Source organism: Chrysemys picta, chromosome 1 (genome assembly GCF_011386835.1).
Source record: "Chrysemys picta bellii isolate R12L10 chromosome 1, ASM1138683v2, whole genome shotgun sequence".
NCBI lineage: Eukaryota > Metazoa > Chordata > Testudines > Emydidae > Chrysemys > Chrysemys picta.
The window spans coordinates 272,494,551-272,515,580 of NC_088791.1; the positions used below are offsets into that span (position 1 = coordinate 272,494,551).

At 37.7% G+C, this 21,030-nt stretch overlaps 1 protein-coding gene across 4 annotated transcripts in view; it reads right to left on the bottom strand.

Annotated features, from left to right (window-relative positions):
* Positions 1-21,030, bottom strand: part of NDFIP2 (Nedd4 family interacting protein 2) — a 66,791-nt gene that overhangs the window by 34,791 nt on the left and 10,970 nt on the right. For all 4 annotated transcript variants that reach the window (XR_010597738.1, XR_010597737.1, XM_005307663.5 and 1 more), the window contains exons 2-3: positions 3,366-3,519; positions 1,978-2,111 (exon numbers count right to left, since the gene is read on the bottom strand). Coding sequence is in view for 2 of the 4 variants with exons in the window: in XM_005307663.5 (XP_005307720.2) it covers positions 1,978-2,111; positions 3,366-3,519 (288 nt within the window). In the remaining 2 variants the exon portion in view is untranslated. The remainder of the gene's footprint in view (positions 1-1,977; positions 2,112-3,365; positions 3,520-21,030) is intronic.

Here is a 21,030-nt window from a genome sequence, read left to right on the forward strand (position 1 = left end):
AAGTGTGAAAAATCAGGACAGGGAGTGGGGAGGTGATAAGAGCCTATATAAGAAAAAGACCCTATAAAACCGGGACACCTGGTCACTCTAAGCCCGAAAAATTCATACATATTTTTTGTAACTGTTACAGATCTTATGATATACTTGTGTCTATACAACTGATTTGTTTTTGAAGAGCAGAACTAAAAGGTTGTTAATGCGTTTTACCGCCTTAAATGTTGCAATCTGGTAAGTATCACAAATACAATAGCATATCCTGTAAACAGAAAGGCACTAACTTTCCAGTATCTTCCATTTTAGTGGCACCTGTTACTGCCACTATGAATAAGGTTCTATCATCAGCTCCATTATGAACGTTTTTCAGGGGTTTATAACTTTCTTGTAACTGAAACTTGGCATGTAGGGTCTACCCTAAGAAAAATTGGCTAGTCAATTAAGAGAGGAGAGTCTTAAGGAACCCGTTTGACAGTTAGCTGGTGCAGTTCTATATAACGCAAATGGTTTTCAGAATACATTTTTTAATTGTATTTATAATCCCCTGAAAAAAGGGTTGATATAAATATTAGCATAATTCAAATACAGATTCTAAAATGGCACATATTTAGCATATGCAACAATTCTGAGATTTCAATGGTGATAAGATAATTCTGAAGTGGGTAAGGGAACCCATCATTGTTTACCAGCAGGAAAATTCACAGCAATTTCTAAACTAGATAGAACTGTACCATACCTCTGGTGGACTGAGGAATATTTCATCAAACAGACTCCTAGACTCCCTAAACTGGCCGTGCTAAGCATGTAAAACAAACATAAGACAAAAGAACTAAAGAACAGTGTTAAGAGAAAGCCATTTATTACAGACAAACAAACCATTTCATTATTTTAAATATTCTGTTTTCACTTAAATGACTTTTTAAATGTGTCACTTAGTTTAGAATTTAAATGTATAATGAAAACCAGGAAAGTGCGATTAGAATCTTTCAAAAGAAATGAATTAACAAGGGGAAACTTGGGGCTGGAGAGGGTGGAAGAGCACATATACCGATATTATATAAAACAGATTACATACAAAAATGCTACATGAAAAACAGTAAGGTTGAAAAGTCAAGCACTCAAAAGTTAGGAAATACCATAATTAAGGTTGCCAGTGCAACATTATCATCCTTAACATGCTAACACAGGGGTTGGCAACCTCTGGCACATGGCTTGCTGCACCCTGGCAGGCCAGGCCGGTTTGTTTACCTGCCGCGTCTGCAGGTTCGGCCGATTGCGGCTCCCACTGGCCGCGGTTCGCCGCTCCAGGCCAATGGGGGTGGCGGCCAACACATTCCTCAGCCTGCGCCACTTCCTGCAGCCCCCATTGGCCTGGGCTGGCGAACCGCAGCCAGTGGGAGCCGCGATCGGCCGAACCTGCAGACTCGGCAAGTAAACAAACCGACCCGGCCCTGGTGAGCCGCATGCCAGAGGTTGCCGACCCCCGCGCTAAAAGAACAAAAATATTTGTTTCAATGTGTCCATTTTTTCTTTGCCAGCAATAAAAAGCAACATACCTCTCTGACTTAAGTTACCTCTTTGCTACCATCAGAAGCCATTCATAATATCACAGCACTATCCCAGGAATTGTAATTGTTAACTCAATGAATCTGCTTCCTCCTCTCCCTCCAGATATGTACTAGCTATAGAATCAAAATCTAACAGAGAATGTAGCTTTTTAAAGTGATAAGCAAACGGATGTATTTCAAAGAAATGCTCTGCAGTTCTATAGCACTTCACATCTTCAGAATGCCTTGCAAATATCTAACTATAATTTAAAAGCTATTTAGCATCCAAAAGACATCTCTCAATAACAATTATTATAAAAAAGGTTAAAGTGTGGGCCTAAATGCTGTTTAAAACACTACTTTAGAGTACTATACATTATCAAAATCAACCTGGTTTACAGATTTCCCAAAAGATTTTTAGAGATATTTCACTTACTCTTTGGGCAGCATCTGCTGCAGCAGCTGCCATTGCTGCAGCTTTGGCTTTCTCTGCTTCATCGTAAGTAGGAAGAGAGGTAGCTACACTATATGGAGGTGGTACAGGGTAAAATTCATTATGTGTTTCTGTTTCTGTTAAAAACAAAAAATGAGTTTCATGCTTTGTATCTCAGAAAAATATCAACAAGAACCATAGACTACAGCCATCTTAAAGAATGCGCACTAAAGTAACAGCAAGGCTGGTGACATTTAAACTGTACAGTCATTAATTTCAGTCTCTTTGTTCTACAGCAACTTGACCTATAAGTGTTTACAGACATTGTGAGAAGTTTTTCGGTTTTTTTATTTATTTATTTTTTTAAAGAACAGGAAAGAGTGAATCACAAATTTAAAGATGCCTAGTGCTGCAGCTCAAAAGTAATTAATTTAAAGTTTGACCTAGATACTGCAAAAGGGCAAAGAGTTTTGGAACTAAGATTACATTCTGCTAAAAAGCAAATGCAAGTGTTCCACTCATATGCAAATTATTGTATCTGATGGTGGAAGAAGGGTGCAAAGAAACATCCTAAAAGAAGAGTTTCAGATTCTTTAATAAAAAAAAAAAAAAAATTAGTGAACTGAGGCCTCTCCTGGTCATGTCACATCTCATCAACTGCAGAGCCCTGCTGCAAACTGAAGTTGGTCTACCGAGGCAGGACAATTGCTTATTCTTGGAATGGCTCGATTTTGCTAAGTTAGTATGTAAAATATTGCTTTTAAAAAAGTAACAAAAACAAATTTTGTTCTAGGACATTTTACTTATGTGTACAAAATATTAATACATTGCAAAGCCAAGCAATATTAACTAGTGTCTAGTACTTGGCTTCCCTTTATACCCCGGCATCAGCATATAACCGGTTTCTGCAGCTGATTAAATGACGCCAGCAGAGGTGCTTCTTTTGCAAATACTTCATATGTGTGGACATTTATTCATGGTATCCACATGGGAAATGTATGCATTGTGGCCCTGATCCTGCGGACTACTCTGAATAAGAGCCAAAGATTGACTGTGGAGTTAAAGTACACAGAACTTCAAAAGAAAAAATAAAAAAAAATTAAGGGATATCTTGAGCTAATAATACGCTATTTGCACAGTATGGTAATTTGGGCAGTCAGCACAATTCCAAAAGTGGCCTGGGTTTTGGTTTAAAAACAAACAAAAAAACACACACACAAAAAAGAGAAACATGCTTGATTAAAGGTGACCCACGGATGTAACAGTAAGTATTAAAAAAAAAAAAAAAAAAAAAAAAAGGCGGCATCATACGCCCCCAAATCAGTAGCTGACTCATGATCCTCTCCAACAGTAATACTACCTAGAGCTGTTCTATAATAAAGGAAAAATACCTGAGGTTGCAGCTGCTTCTACAGCAATACTACAATAAGGTGGAGGAGAAACATCTGCTTCAGATAAAGCTGCTGGCTGAGAATTTTGTGCAGTCTCTGTAGAAGTGGATGGCTCCTCAACAGTTGCCTCTGGAGGATCATCTTCATTGTGAAGCTTAAAAACACAAACATTTCAAAACACATTTAGGGAATTCTTTATATACAAGTAAAATGTTGACATTAACCCCTTCAGATGTTACCAAAGAACAGAAATTTAGCACTATTTTTAGCTTACTGGAATAATTTAAAACTTCTGCTAATAAATTCAGGGACTAAGCTAATATACACAACAGTTAAGATTTAATAGACACAAGAGACTTTTATCGAAGTACTTCTAACAGCAACCTTTAAGCAATCACTTCAAAAGTACCTCAAGGTGTTCAGTACAATTCCATTCCATTTTAAAACCTCCTCTGCTATCAAAATGATTCTGATGCTTAAAATGGGTTTCACTGAAACAAAAAGCTTTTTTTAAAAAGTATTGACGATCCTAAACCATTAAAGAATATATGGTATGTATGTGTAGATGAACAAAATGAATCCATTTAAAAATCAAAACAGATGAACAACTCTTACCCTTTCACTGTATTAATCCAAAGGCAGGTAATACACCCTAGTCTGTTTATCTAATTATCTGATATTTGTACCCATGCATGTTCTGTTTTATGGTCTCCTCAATTCAAATTCTGAGACAGTCTATATTCTTATTAAAGCCCCTGCTTCTACCAATAATCTCTTTCCCACATACTTTTATAGTAATCAGTTACGGTATTGCAGGTTTTCTTTTTTTAAACTTTGTGTTTTAGAGATATTTTACAGTGAAGTATACAAGTAAACATGATCTATAGGAGAAGAATTTGGATAGGCAAGTATACGGATTTAAAAGAAAAATAAAACAAAACCTCATTTGGCATGATGCTGCACTAACACCCTTAAGTACATAAAATCCTCGTGGTTATTTGAGCCAAAACAAATAACCTTCAGAAAATAAAATCCAATCTAACAAATTCAAAAGAAAGGAGCACAAGCTATGGCAGGTAGAAAGTACTGGTATTAGGAAGGCTAAAAGATTTGAAGAGCAAAAAGCAAAGCAAAGAAAACATATGAAATTAAGCATATGAAGACTAGTGGTTTCTTTGGATTAATAGAATTAAGGAAGATAAAGACATTACAGAAAAGATAACTTAAGTTATTTCTTTACATCAACCTTCACTATAAGAGATATTGGTGAGATACCCAGCTCAGTCTTACTCTGTTTAAAAAAGAAAAGATAAAGTGCTATTGGAGATTGATATGTCAAAAGAGAGGTTGTTGAATAAATTTGGTAAGGGATAAAGTCCCCAAACAGATGGCAAACATTTGGAGGAACTTTAAAAATAAAGACAGGTTTCAGAGTAGCAGCCGTGTTAGTCTGTATCCGCAAAAAGAACAGGAGTACTTGTGGCACCTTAGAGACTAACAAATTTATTAGAGCATAAGCTTTCGTGGACTACAGCCCACTTCTTCGGATACATGGGCTGTAGTCCACGAAAGCTTATGCTCTAATAAATGTGTTAGTCTCTAAGGTGCCACAAGTACTCCTGTTTTTTAAAAAATAAAACAGATTACCTAATATGACAGAGAGGACCAAAAAGTTGTAAATATTGTCCCAGTGCCTATCATTTTAAAAAAGGTACTAGGAAATATTGTGGGAAATGACAGACCAATAAACTTAGTTCCACTGCAGATACATTGTTTGAAAAGACAGTTACTAAGTAATTATAAAACACCTTGAGAAAAATGATATAAGAAGATAGCATAGTTTCTGTAAAGGAAACAGTTCCTCTTTAACCTACTAGAAATCTTTAAATGTTTCACAAAATAAAGTATATTTTATCTGCTATTTGGACTTTCAAAAAAGTCTTCGTCAAGAATCCCTCACAAGATGTTATTCAAGGAACTAACTATGCATCAGAGGAGAGGTAAAAATACCATCAGGAAGTGGGTAAAACAGAAAATCAGTAGGAATAAGTGATCAACTTTCATTATGACAAAGGGTTAATAATGGGGTACCACAAGGATCTGTTCCAGGACCTGTAGTATCCTATTACTGATCCAGACGAGTGGATGAATGAACATTAATGTGAAAAATATACAGATGACAAAAAATGATTTCGCTTAGTGAAGACTAGAGAAAACGCTGCGGAACCTCAGAATGACCTAACAATTTAGTCACAGGGGTAGCAAACAAAGACAAAATTCGATCATGACTATCAAGGCAAAGTGGAACAAAAAACAGACTGCACTAATGCAAACTGCTGGGTTCTGAATTAACTATAAGTCTTCAATAAAACACCCAAATGTTTCTTCTGGAGACAGCTCAAGTGTTGGGATGCCGAACATAGGAAATATGTTTTATAGAAGCTGATGGTACACCTTCATTTGGAATATCATCTGCAGTTCTGGCTACCCTATCTCAAAAAAGAACAAAAATAGAAGGAGGTCCAAAAGAAAGATAGCAAAGAAAGAGACAAGGAAAAACTCCCATATGAAGAGACTGAAAAGACTGCAGCTGTTTAGTGTAGTGAGGAGGCATAACAGAGGTATACAAAATAATTCTTTTATCATTCAACACATTTACCTTCTCTTGTATTACAAAAGCAAGGGGTCATTCTATGAAATGGAAAAACAAGTTATATAAGGCAACACTTAAATAAGCAATACCTATGGAACTCATTGCCACAAGATATGATGGAGGCCAGAGCTTAGTATGATCAAAAAGATCAGCCAGTTATGTTGGACAGAAAATCAGAAGGGATATAACCACCCCCACGGTCCAAGACATGAACCAATCTTTAACTGATGACAATTAGGAAGAAGTCCAAGTCTACAGGTTTTTCCATGATCCTTCACCACAGGATTTCTTGGGCCTTCTCTGAAGCACCTGATGCTATCATTGGCAGACACAGTATCCTCCTGGACTAAATGATCTGATATGGTATGCCAATTCCTCTTTCGGCTATGTCACTACATTCTGATAAGCTGATATTTAATAGTAACATTTTCAAAAAAATACATCAGGATACTGCTTTAAAACAGTATTCTGATTTATGCCATTCCATTAAGAGAAAACAGATTTTGTTTATTTTTGCCATCATAACAAGTGAATTGCTGCCAAGCAGTTAAGAAGACTTTATGTGCTAACCACTGTGTGTCAAGGAGTCTCCTACGACTAATTGAACAACTTGAGGAAAAACTCTCTCAGTTACCAGATTTTTTTCATGCATTTTAAGTACAGGTTTCGAACAGTAGTATGTTCCTCTCTTTTCATGTTTACAATTTTCTGTTAGTTAAAGGCAGCAGAAAATAGAACATCTTTTTGTTTTCCTAACCTTAATTCAGTTTGCCATCTCTAGCACAAATCAATTTGCTTGACAGCAGTTAACTGACATTCTATGGCAGGCCACATACTTATCAAGATATCTTGCTGACTGTACAAAGCTTTACTGTTAAACAGAGGATGCCTCTATCAGCAGGTTTAGATTCCCCTTGAATTATTTATGCATGACTATATGATGCCTGATTTCCCATCCCCCTTTCAAAGCTGCCACACGCTGCCGGCTCAGGAGGCATCAAGGTCACATTACATTAACTAAATTCTTTGGATTTCTAAATGGGTCTTGAGTTAGGTATAACAATGATTCTTCTGAAATCAAAGGTTCAAAGACATATGGAGATCACTGGAGATCACTGGAGAACAAACAATACAGTCCAAATCATTCATTTCTATCACACACAATTTTTAAACACAAATAGTTTCTTTTTTCTGAATAGTTGTAAGTTATGTTATAAAGAATTTGTATCTCAGACAACTTACAATTATCAGACATACTCAATTCCAGGACAGGCTGTTTTTTCAGTGGCAGAATCTGCAATTCTTTCAGTTCTTTTCAATCTTTTAGGATGAAAGGCACTATATAAAATGCATGATAGGACTATTACCTGTGATTTTCACACTTCACTTCTGATTACCATAACCATGTGTCTTTAAAAAGACAACACTGCATCTCCTTCTATAGTTTATTCCCTAACTGAAGTACTCATTTTCTATTTGTGACGCATCATTTCCACAGCAACCAGATGTGATGTCAAATGATGTACGACTTCAAATAGAACATTAAACTCACAATATGGCATCTGCTTACTCCTGCAAAAGTCTTCGGAGTGGGGGGGTGAAGGAAGAAGAGGAAATGGCTGCAGGTGGCCTGCTTCCCCCCTCCCGCCCCCGCCCCATTATATTTCTAAATCTAAATACAAACCAAAAAAATCTGTATCATATACTCTGTCTATACCTTTCATTTTACCTTCAAAGGTTGTGTGTGTTTTGCATAAATCTCATTACTTGCGTAAGTTGAGTCTGCCTCTCCTCTGTTGTAATGCTGACTGACTGCTGAAAGAACAACTCAGTTGAATAAGGATCTCATTCAAATATGTCGAAGTCTCAGCTTGTTGAAATAGTGGTGACATTTTGCTGATCTCTTTAAGCACAGTTACATCCCATGACAGTCAAAAATGCAAAGAAACTATACGAGAGAATTGCACATATCCTGTGACACATTCAGCCCAGTTCATCCCTGTTGTTACTTCACTAGAGCTGGCAGTTACTACAGAGATGAATTTCGTCATTGACATTTATTGGTTTCCAGTCACTTAACATATTTTTGCTATCTTCATAACTAATCATGCAGCCATACAGGATGTGGTTGTCACTTGTCAACCCTTTCCTCAAACTATCTGCTTCTATGTGATTTCAAACATTATTTTGTTATTGTCATAATGTAATACTGTATTTTACCACCTTTGCTAATCTCATGGAGTAGTGGCTTAAAACTGGATTGGCCAACTCTTGGTGCATTTCGGCCACAATAAGCTACTAAATACAAACAATTAAAAATAAGATACGGATAATGAGACTATCCTCTTACACTAGATAAATTTTATCCGAAGGGATACTGTGCCATATAACAGTACCAACAACCTTCACATAGGAAATGCTTTATAAGAAATAATTCTCTTTCAAGACAGTCACCACAAAACAGTCTTTCCGAGAGTCTTTTTGGGCTCTTCGGTCTAGCAGACAAAAGGTTTAATAAAATCTAATGGCTGGAAGTTGAAACTACATCAATTGAGACTAGAAATAAGGTGTACATTTTTAACAGTGAGAATAGTTAGCCACAAACAGTTTACCAATTCTCCATCACTGGCAACTTTTAAGTCAAGAATGGATTTGTTTTAAAGAAACATATTTTAGTTCAAATAGGAAGTAATTCAGGGAGTTCTATGGCCTGTGTTGTACAAGAGGTTAGAGCAGGTGATCATAACTATCCCTTCTGGCCTTGAAATCTATGAAGCTCCACAGCAACAGCTGCCAACATCAACCAGAACAGCAACTATAGAACTGGGTTCATCTGTCCTGCCTTCTTCCTTGTGGACTCCCATGAGACCTTGACTGGGACCTAGATTCCCACCTCCCATCAAGCACTACCCCCTTTTACTATGGTATCACCCAGCACAGACAAACCCTTCAGCTTCATGGTTTCAAGCACAATGGGTAACATCTAAACAAAAACTGGGACAGACTTCCCAGCCTGGGCGGGCAGACAGACACTCAAGCCAGTCTGCTAAAAATAGCAGTGTGATCACAGCAGCATCAGCTAACTACCTAAGTACATATCCATGACATCAGGGGAATTTGCACCCAGATGGCTCTCCTGAGCTGCCGCTTGTACCACTATGGCCACAATGCTGTATTCAGCATACTAGCTGGAGCAGAGCTAGCATATCGGTCTACCCATGATGGGAAACACCCTTCCAGCTGCAGTGTAGACTATCCCTAACTGACAGGAGTTAGGAAGCAACCTCCCCCTTCGATAGTTTATTTCATAACTGTCCAATGCACTTCTTTCTGAAACATCTAGTACCGTCTACTGTTAGAGACCCCCGGTCTGTTCTACTATGGCAAATCCTATATTCTCATAGTTGTTCTGTTACCAAAGAGAACAATCCAGTATCCAGGGATGTTGGTCTTGGACCTTTCCAAAGCACTAATTCCCTACTAATACACTGATCAAAGAGATCTTTGATAGCTAAAGCATTTCAATGAGTACAGAAAAAACCCTTCACCAAAGCACATCGGCTCCTGCCAAGTTGGTGCATTCACTGCTTTGTGCATATGTATCATGCAACAAAATTACTAAATAAAAAGTTGCAAAGTGTATTAAGATGTGTAAAACTGATACACAATCTTTTGGTTCTGGGAGCAGAACTACTAGCTTCAAATGGTTGATGCAAGTTTTCCTCTGATCCCCTCCCCTATCATTCTACAAGTATTTGCCATTACTTATATCTGGATTTGGTATGCCTGTGCTGACAGTTTGTTTTTTGTTTTTTAGATACTGCTCTGACGGAGGGTATCAGTAGTAGCCAGTACCATTATACCATCATAGGTGCAATGTCTACACAAGCAAGGAAACAGAACAGAAAGCCAGTGCTAGTATTCCACAGCTGTGTAGAAATACCAAATGCGTCAGCTAAGTAAGTATTAGGTGCCACAGAAACTTATCTGTTCTATATACTCCAAAGGGATATTTGACTGAATATGGCTGAAAGTGTGTTGCAACAAAAGCTTTTCTGCTGAAATTAAGTAAATTTCACACAAACAACAGGTGTCACATTGTGATATGCTGTCCTAAAAATCCACGGGGTGTATTAGCACTTAGACAGGGAGAGAAACCATGAAAATAAATTTCAGACATACTCAAATAAGGAGACCCCAATGTCTGTGTGTCTAATAACAATTAAATGTATATCCCATTTTATCCATCCATAAAAGGGGAGGGGGGGAGAGAAAGTCAATATTTAGAAGTAAAGGTCATGTACCCATTCCTTTCTTAAGGTTACTTACCCCTCCTCACAAATACTTTTGCATATCAACATTCAAAATGGATTTTCAGAAAACAATATTTCTAGTCTGAATGACAAGGGCAAATATCTTTAGTTACCATTATTTTTTTCTCTTTTCTAACTGTTCCCTTTCCTCTCCTTCATTTTACTCAGAATGTCTCTTTCCTAGCCATTATAGTTAGTCAATGTTAACTCTCGATTTCCCCAAAAATTCCAATTTTCAAGTATCAAACATATCAATATGTTGCTGGGTATCTATCAAGAAATATATAATATATAATTGTCAGACCAATAACTATTCTTTATTGCAAATTCATTCCCATGACCATAATCAATAAATCTGTCAGAGTCAAACAGTAAGCCACTATTTTTAATCATTTATATTAAAAAAGGCTGTTTGTGCTGAAACATCTCATATTTTAATCTGTCTGAAGAAATATTTCTGGTAAATTTGTGGAGTTATGCTGCAATTAAAAAAAGTTTGCAGTTAAAACAAGCTTGCTTTAAAAAAAAAAAAAAAAAAAAAAAAAAAAAAAAAAAAAAAAAAAGCATTTTATGTTTTCCAGTTAACACAAAATTCACCACCTAGTTGGAACTCAATGAGGGCATATGCCTTTGACAGGTAGAAAATCTGGATAAAATTAAGAAAAATAATTATAAATACCAACTCATTTTAGACGCAGGAGTTCCACATTAAAAAATAATTATGTTTGCCAATAAGCATCTCTATGGTGCTGGGGTTCAAAATTTCTCTTAGACTATTACAAGTAAACTTTTGTAAAATCAATTATCAGGGCGGGGACAAAACTTTTGTAAAATCCGGGGGGTGTATGGTAGCTTAAGACTGGGGAACACACAGATACTTTGGGCTAAAAACAATTTTGAAACACCTGGAGTTTGCAAGAGACACGGTTTGCCTGTATGGGCTTCATTAGTAGCAAACTTTATAGTTAATATTGAGTTCCAGGTTCTATTTTAAACTCGACTTATTTTCCCCCCATCCAAATTAATTTGGGCTGAAGTTCTCAGTGTCTCATCTGAGCCAAAAAATGAAGTATTTATTAAGTTTCAGCAAAATTCCCAGAAATGGTGGGGAAAAATACACAGGAGACATTTTTTCCACATCATCTAGGTGGCCTTTTGCTTAAGACAATGAGGGATGATATCCAATGTCAAATTTGATTTATTTCATATTCCTCACATAGGATGGAGAAAGAATCCAAGTCTGATTAAAAGTTGGTTCATTATTTTAAAATTTCATACACACTTTAAAATGTGTAAGTCTGTACATTACAGCCTTTTCCATGCATTTGGAGCAGGGACCTGAAATTGAGTCCTCCACTTCCCAAATGACAACAGAATGTGTGTTTCCAGCCAGGGCAATTTAGAACCTATTCAGGATTTCCAATCGTTTGTATGTATTATCAAGGTCTGAAAATTTACCTGACTCTCCTAGTTAGCCCAAGAACTGTGCCTACTGGCCAGGATGAAAAATATTTAAGCAGTCAAGACCCTTGCAATTTAAAGGAATAAAATTGTGCACCATTTCTTCAGGGGGTTTCAAACTGGGGGTTGGGACCACTCAGGGGGTCATGAGGTTATTACATAGGGTGTTGCAAGCTGTCAACCTACACCCCAAATCCCGCTTTGCTTCCAGCATTTATAATGGTCTTAAATATATTAAGAAATGTTTTTAAATTTGTAGGGGGGGGGTTGCTCTCAGAGGCTTGCTATGTGATGGGGTCACCAGTACAAAATTTGAGAACCACTGTTGCATACTGTATTTAATGCCAACTGTCAAACTTTTTATTTAGTAACTTAAAAGTGTAACTTCTTATATTTCTCATTTTTGTTATCCCCTCTTTTCCATTGTGGCTTCACTCCTCTATTCCCTTCTTTCCTGAAACAGATCTTGGAATCTCTCCCCTTCTCTTTTCCTTAGTGTCTGTTTCTTTCTCTATCTCCCCCTCTTTATAGCTGTCTTCTCCCCCCCCCACCCCGTCTTACTGTATTGTCTACTTCTGACCTATGTTTTTTCTCTCCACTTTTCACTCTCAAATCTCTCAATACTTTACTTTTTAACTTGTTATATACTCTCTTCCACCTGTCCCCTCACATGCCTTCACATTCATCTACTCAAACATATGCATTTAATGTTTTACCACTCTCCAAACAACCTGAAGACTAAACCTGCTATTCTGTGAGAAATACAAAATATTGGGATCTTTAGTCTCTAGCATTGGTCCCCACATAAGAAGCCAACTCCCCTCCCCTCTTAAGTTCCCTCTAAGCCACACAGCCATGCAGCAAGCTGTCAAGGGCCGTGCAGATGCACCTCTCCCCCAGTCCCGGGCTGCTACGGTATGAGAGTCATGGAAAGTATTCTGTGACAGACACACAGCCTTCGACATTTGTAAACAAATCCTCCTTATGCTCTTCAGTGGATCATCTTTGCTGCCTGAAGGCTGGGTTCCCTGAGCAGAACTTCCTGCTACTCCCAACTCCAGCTTACAGCTACCATGTGTGTTCATATACAATGGTGGTTCTCAACCTATTTACCATTGTAGGCTGCATATGCAGCTCTCTCTGTGTAATGTGGGTGGCATCCACACAATATATATACTACCTGTATGCCAATGAGGTCACATGGACTGTAGCTGTGTGCTGATTTGGCTGCAAGTGGCTCGCGAGCTGCAGGTTGAGAACCAATGATATACAAGAACACCTCATACATGCATGCACACAGCTCAACTTTTTGCTAATCTTTGCATACGCAAACTAACCGAGAGGAGGAACAGTTTTTATAAAATGGTCTGTAGATGTTTCAGTATACAGAGTAATAAGGTGGACATTAGATGTAAATTACATATGGGATAAAAATGTACTTTTATTATTTTAAAATTTGATGTGTATATATATTAGCTTAAATCACATGCAAATTTATAACATTTAAATCTTAAATTCTATTATTTAACATGCTAACTTTGAAATTAAAACTACTTATAGAAAAGGTACCTTCCTGAAGCTGCCTTGTGTATGCTTGCTGATGTACACAGAAATAATTGTATGAAGCTATTGCTTAAGGGAAAAAAGGCAAACTGAATTAACTTCAACCATTCAATTTTCTGACTTTTCAATTACTTGTGTTTCTCGGTTCAATACTTACCAGTAATAGGTAGTTGACTACAGTTACATCGCATGTAGCTTTGTGAGTCTGCTGTGACCTGTACAAAGTACAGCCCTTTCCTAGATCAGAATTATATGCAACGGTGAGTCAAAGATCAGACTCTTCCTTAAAATAAATCTGTAATGAAGTGTGATGACATGGAGATGCTTTTGAATAGTTTAAGATCTGATATGTAACCTAATTACTGAAATAGACTAACTTATTCTACTGCCCCAATATGTTTATTATTCACCTATAATGCTTGAATGTAATGGGGACTGTTTAGGCAAATCAATTGCTCCTCAGATAAGACTATCGCAGCACACACTTGAAAGACAACAGGTGAAACTACCGACTTCCACAATCCTATATCCTATCTCCAGCAAATAAACAAGTCTTAATATTTCCAGGCTGGGAGTGTGGAGATCAAAAGGATACTGACCAGCTAAAAGCCCTCTGACAATAGGGGGGTGATTGTCAGTTGCCAGGGGCTGGAAGCTGTCAGTGACCTCAGACAGCCACATCTCCTGCAGAAGTGTAAACAAGCCTGAGCCTTCCCCAGTTCCAGGGAATGGTAAGCCTTCGAAAGAAGCAAGCATGCAGGCAGAGTGTTTATTGTTTTAAAATGTTTTCACTGAGATATTTTTGTTCTAAGTAAATAATATTTTACTTTGAGAAGGATGTTTGGTCACTAGTTACCACTGTCATTGCTGCCAGAGGAAACAGATTTTAGGTGCTGGGCAAACGTCAGACCAGCAGAGGTAATCACAATTGATACCCAGAGGACTACTCCCAGAACCCAGTACAAGAGTGGGGGAAATCACATGATTCTATCCTGAGAAAGGTGACAGCTAGCAGCCTAACAAAGTACACTCAAGGAGACCAAAAGCAGTCAGAGGTGTGGTTAGCCTAGGAACTGTGACAATCAGTAATGCTAGGAGTACGCAGACTAATGAAGATAACTTTAGTAATGCCTATGCAATAATAAAGGTTTGTGACGTTAACTTTAAAAGCCACATATCATTAGACCATTCTATAAGTTCAAAAAAGGCTTCATTTAAAATTATTAAATTATATTCAAGAACTGATTCCACATTCCATAATGTTCTCATTTAGAAAAAAGTGTTGAGACACCAAAGAGCATATTAGAGACCTTTGAAATGCTCACCAATTTCTTAATTTTATCCTAAGAACTATAGGACTAGAGTACACAACACTACAGTGAGCCCACCATTCAAGACATTTGGAGAAAAATACACTAGTGTCATGGGAACACCTGTTCTCACTTTCAGGTGACATTGTAAACAAGAAGCAGGCAACAGTATCTCCCATAAATGTAAACAAAATTGTTTGTTTTGTTTTTGAGTACAGTTATGTAAAACTTTAGAGCCTACAAGTCCACTCAGTCCTACTTCTTGTTCAGTCATTTGCCAAGACAATGTAATAACAAAATTCTACATTTTAAGTTACACTTTCACGATAAAGGGATTGTAATACAGTACTTGGACGTGAATTGAAAAATACTATTTCTTTAGTTTATCATTTTTACAGTGCAAATATTTGTAATAAATATAAAGTGAGCACTGTACACTTTGTATTGTGTTATAATGGAAATCAATATATTTCAAAAAGTAGAAAAACTATACAAAAAGATTTTAATACATCCACGAAAGCTTATGCTCAAATAAATTTGTTAGTTTCTAAGGTGCCACAAGTACTCCTGTTCTTTTTGCGGATACAGACTAACACGGCTGCTACTCTGAAACCTGTAATAAATTTCAATTGGTATTCAATTGCTTAACAGTGCGATTAATAGAGATTAACTTTTTTAATCACGATTAATTTTTTTTAGTTAACTGCAATTAATCGACAGCCCTAGTCAAAACATTAGTATTTCACTGCCCTGAAACATTAATTCCAGCATGTGATGACAGGCTATGAACACTTAAGAAGTGACTTAATACCTCCTTAGTACTACTTCTCTTTTCCTGCTAAACCCATGCTTAAATGATACCTTTATAAAAAACAAAAAACAAAAAAAACCACACACACACACACTTTTGGGAGGTGAACATGCCAATTATTATTAAATATACTAATGACTTCCAAAACCCTGTTAATAATCTGCTCTGGCACACTAAAAATTGTGACATATATTGTACATCAACCTTGCAAAAGGGTCACAAAATCTACTCATCCAGCTTTTAGCACCGGAGAGAGACCAAATAGTATTTTTAAAAAATGCCTGTCAAAAAAAGAAATTAAATATACTACTGAGTGAGGAAGTGAAATTTTGCAAGAATGCTGCACATAGCCTTGTTCGGATTAAGACTGAACAGCTTAATAGTTCCTTAAGCTCACTCTCTTTACTTTCACTCAATTTCTGTGACTAATCAATAGGACCACTCATAAAGTTAAGATACTCATAAGGCTGGTAGAACAGGCCTTAGACAGGTAAGCATGGGGAGCGGGGAGAGGAAGGAAGGGGTTTTTTTTTGTTGTTTTTTTTTTTTATTTATTTTTTTGAAGTGGTCTGCTGGCTTGACTTATTTTCCTTAAAATGCATTCACAAATTTTTATTGTGATCCAATTTCTCTAGTGGTATACTGCTTGCAGTAAGACCATTATTCTACTTTATGAATAAATGTAGTATTATTCTATTACAAATATTAATGGCATTACATAATTATATTTAATATATTTGTAGAAATATTTATTCACTATATAATCTGTGATTTACAAATAAAAAAGGAGACAGGTCTCCGGCAACCTAAAATGACACAAAAAGAGAGGAATGGGATTGCAAACAGAAACAAATTGACAGATTTTTGCACATCTTGTTAGGTCCATAACATTCAAAGTTAGTGTTTTATTTTTCTAAATCAGAGTCTTTGCCTGTCCCACGAAGACCTGCACAAAAGACTGTGATATGGGGTGAGCTAAGACAGAGCAAGGGTTGAGTCACTTGCTGCTTCCACTGTTAATTTATAGAGGTGTAGTCCCATTTCAGATATGGGATTAGTAAAGTAAATAGAAGTTAATTTATTTGCCAATGTTCTCACAAATCCACTAACCACAAATCCAACCAGGGAAATCAAATTTGTGTCCATTTTCACATTTATGAAACGGAAATAGCAGCACTTATTTCTAGGTTTAAAAAGCACTTTCTAAAGTAGCACTAATAAGTAGCATCATTTTACAGGTGAGAGGAAAAGATTTAAAAGAGAAAAATTAAGTGACCTGTCCAAGCTTGCATGCACATGGCAAAGTGCAATATTTAAAATGTGCAATCAATGATATTCACTACACAGCTAAGTTTGCTCACCCCACATGCACAACACAGCATACTTTCACTCAAATATTGATTAGATGGCCTGTTGATTTCACACCCAGTGGTTATGCCTATTGCCAAGTTTTTCTAAAACAGTTTAAAAGTTGAGTACAGATTTAGGGGTAGAGTGGGAAACTCCTAATTATCTTGTCAGAAAATCATTGGAACTTGCACACCTAAATGACTTAGGCATTTCTGAGAATCTCACTTAAGGGCCTAATTTTATACCTCTATTTTTTAAATTCTTGCCCTCAATCCCTGGTTTTCCCACTCCAAATCTGGAAAACACAGAGTTCATGACAGTCTGCATTTACATTGTGTTTTTTCAATTGAGGATTTAAGAGCATTGCAACACTAGCCACCACATCTTTCAAATATCAAGGCCAAGCACAGAGATGCAATACTTTTTTGTTTGAGATATGAGAGCATAATGGAGCAGACTTGGATCTACCACATCAGAAACCCTGGGTGTAGTCTCAATTCTCCCCAAAACTTCCTTTAACCTTGGGCCACCTCTATCCTCAGTTATTCATCTGCAAAGCATAGATGACATTATATTTGTCTTAGAGGTGTGAGGCCTTGCTAAATATGGGCTGTGAGCATTCAGCTTTATGAAACCCAGTTACGTTTGTAACTCATGTTCTAGGCTCTGAGCCAGGAGAACGCCTTTCCTTATACTGCTTCAATTGCAGTTTCTTACCCCCACGCCATTTTGGTGGGGAAAGTAGCTGTGCAGAATCATTTTCCCTAGATTTGTTCTCTCAATGCTCTCTCTCTCCCCCCTCCCCCCCGCAAGGCATGAATGCAAGTCTCAATACTAGTGGTGCTTCTTTCACTCAGCACAGAGAAATGCACAACTCTGCCCATGAACTTCCCATGGTTGGCTCTGCACATGTACACCTGTCCCAAGAACCTCACTACCAACTTGCAAGGAGGTTACAGCAATCTTCTGATTTTGGTATGTACATTCAGGTTCACCAAAGAATACCATGTGAAGTCTCAAATGAAATCCAGTGTGTCACTGGTTATTCATATTATTGTGAAATGTATGTACAAATACTATGTAAGGAATTATGTATATATACTGAAAATACGACCTTAAAGTCTGTTTTAAGGTATTAGTCACCAGCAAAGGTGCCAAACAGGTTCTATCAGACAAGAAATGTCCATGCAAACTGAATATTGACTGATTCACAACAGGTCTCGCATCATAAACCTTAACTGAATGCAAATGAAGAATTGTGGAGACTTCAAAAAGAATCAAACAGGAAGAAAAAAAAACAGCAGGGGGAGAAAATCCTACCTGGTGGGTGCACTCCAAAGGTTTGCTTTACTATTTGGAGGCAAGACAACATGCTGGCACCCTTCACTCGAGGGGGGGGGGGGGGAAGAGAGGGAAGGATGACAGTGCTTTTGCTTCATGAAAAAGGAGCCTCAACCAGGCATCTTTGAAAACAAGGAAGAGAACTGTGTGATATTAACAAAACAAATATACCTAAGTGCTGTAGTGGTAAGCAAAGTGCTGGTCATGGGGTGAATCTTACAAGCTGGTGTATAGTGTTACTTTGAGAATAGCAGGCCTGGTAATTCTGTGAGTGTTCAGGGGATAAGGGACTGGACGCTGTATGGAATGCTCCAACAACACGGGGCTTGGTGCGTGTCTATCGCTACCAGTACGGAAAGAGTGAGCCCGGAAAGTAGCGCTTTGTGCTGCCAGAGGCTGGTGGTTTCAGCGAGCTGATCCACAGCAGGCAGAAACAAGACTGCTTCACACTAAGTGCAGGTTGTGATGACGTGCCGCAGATGATTCAAAAGGTTCCGCCACAACCTAAGAACTGTCTCCTAGCCAAATTTCAAATCTATCACCTAAAGCTGGTGTAAAAATATTGTTGCTTTTTTAAAATGGGAAAATAATTTTTCACCATCAAAAACATCTGATTTTGCATAAATAACACACACACCCCAGGGATAAGAACATATCTGCTAAATTTTAGCCCCAAGGGTAGAATAGTGACAAAGTTTAAGCAGCTAAAAATGGAAAAGCCTGTGCAACCTTAACCGTAGATGTCATTACATGCTCTGTGTATAAGATTCTTTGCTTTGACACACAGTTAGTTGATACTTTTAATGTAAATTTCTATTAAAGGAGTTAAAAATAAAAGTATAATAAAATGAGCCAATAATAAAAATGTTACATTACCTTAATTAACCCATCTTACTAATAAGATGATAAAAGAATTAAATTAGTTTCAAGCACTGAAGATGACAGATTTATGATAGTCCTTTACAGTTCTTACAACTGAGAAGATGTGACATCTCGGAAAGCCCACAAGAGAAAATAACTTCTAAGTGTTTATATAAATATACTAACTACTTTCAAGTACAGGCTGAGTAAGAGGATCTTTTTTCCCCCCCCTCAAACACTGAGACAAACACAAATCCCAGAGCAAAAATGGTATTACTTACCCAGAAAACAAGTAATGAGTGAAAAAATGCATAGAACCAGGGTGGATAAAAATCAATGGTTTAAAAAAAAAAAAATCGGATTTTTTTTTAGGGAAAAAAAAACAGATGCATTATAGCTCAAAGAGATCATCATGGAATAGGGATTATAAACTCTAACTCTATAGTATGAGACAATATATTCACATAATATCTAAGAAAAGTTTTGTAAATGAGTTCCAGTAGTTCATGGATTAGGGACCCAACCATATGGGGTTCCAGGGGCTTCTTTACAGAAGATTTAGGTTAATCTTTCTATCTATCCAATGGGACTCAGTGCTCAGTCTAGAACAGTGGTTCTCAAAGCCAGTCCACCGCTTGTTCAGGGCCAATGGGGGCTGCGGGAAGGGCGGCAGCATACCCCTCGGCTCGCGCCGCTTCCCGCAGCCCCCATTGGCCTGGAGCGGAGAACGGTGGCTAGTGGGAGCCACGATCGGCCGAACCCGCGGACGTGGCAGGTAAACAAACCGGCCCGGCCTGCCAGGGGCTTTCCCTGAACAAGCGACGGACCGGCTTTGAGAACCATTGGTCTAGAAGATACCGTCAGAGATACTTGTTTTGCAGTTCTCAGACTGTGGATTTGTCTCTCCAGAAATAACATGCTCAGGAGGAAGCTGGGTTGAAGATGATGAGAGGAACATGTCTGAACATGCAGGATCTTCGGGTTGCTAAACTTTTTTATTTCATACTTCTTTCCTAAGGACTGCCTATCTTCCTTCTGGACTATTCTTGAATTCTCATGTTTGAGCAAAAAAAATAGCTGTTACTCTATGGTACTATCATTTTAGATGCAGTTGTGAGAAAAAATAAATAAATAGCTGAAATAGGCAGATCTTCCTTTTACAATTTCACCTTTAAAGTAATACTGAGTGTCAGTGAATGCAATGAGTAATACTAAATGAGCAGTACGGTAATAATAATTAAATAACTGCATTGACTTATTTTGTTTAGGAGAATCCATCCTCAACATACAGGATTCTGAAGACTATCCACTTTCAAGATCACCATCATTTTCTATAGTTTCAGCGTTATCTGCCAATGATAGCATTTCAGTCACATCATGTATGTCACATAGCCACAGTATATCCTGTAGCAAAAAAACCCAAAACACTCCATCTTCATAGAGAAGTTTGTGATAAGAACCAGATTACAAAGAAGAGGTAATTGATGGAAAAATTGCCCAGTTTGTTTATGCAACACACTCTCCTTTCCGTATAATTGAAAACCTACACTTCATTAACATGGTTCAGTCATTAAGACCAGGATACAGTCCCACGCAACAGAGCAGATGTCACAGGCAAATTGCTGGATAAAGTATATGAAAGAGAAATTGAGTAGTGTGCAAAAGGTCTAGAGCAGAGGTGGGCAAACTTTTTGGCCCAAGGGCCACATCTGGGTATGGAAATTGTATGGTGGGCTATGAATGCTCATGGAATTGGGGGTTAGGGTGCAGGAAGGGGTGAGAGCTTTGGCTGAGGGTGTTAGTTCTAGGGTGGGTCTGGGGATGAGTTGGGGGTGCAGGAGGGTGCTCCAGGCTGGGACCAAGGGGTTCAGAGGGCAGGACGGGGATCATGGCTGGGGCCTAATCTGATGACAGTTTGTGAACAAAATCCTGAAATAAATAAACACAGTAACTCCTCACTTAACATTGTAGTTATGTTCCTGAAAAATGTGACTAACAAACT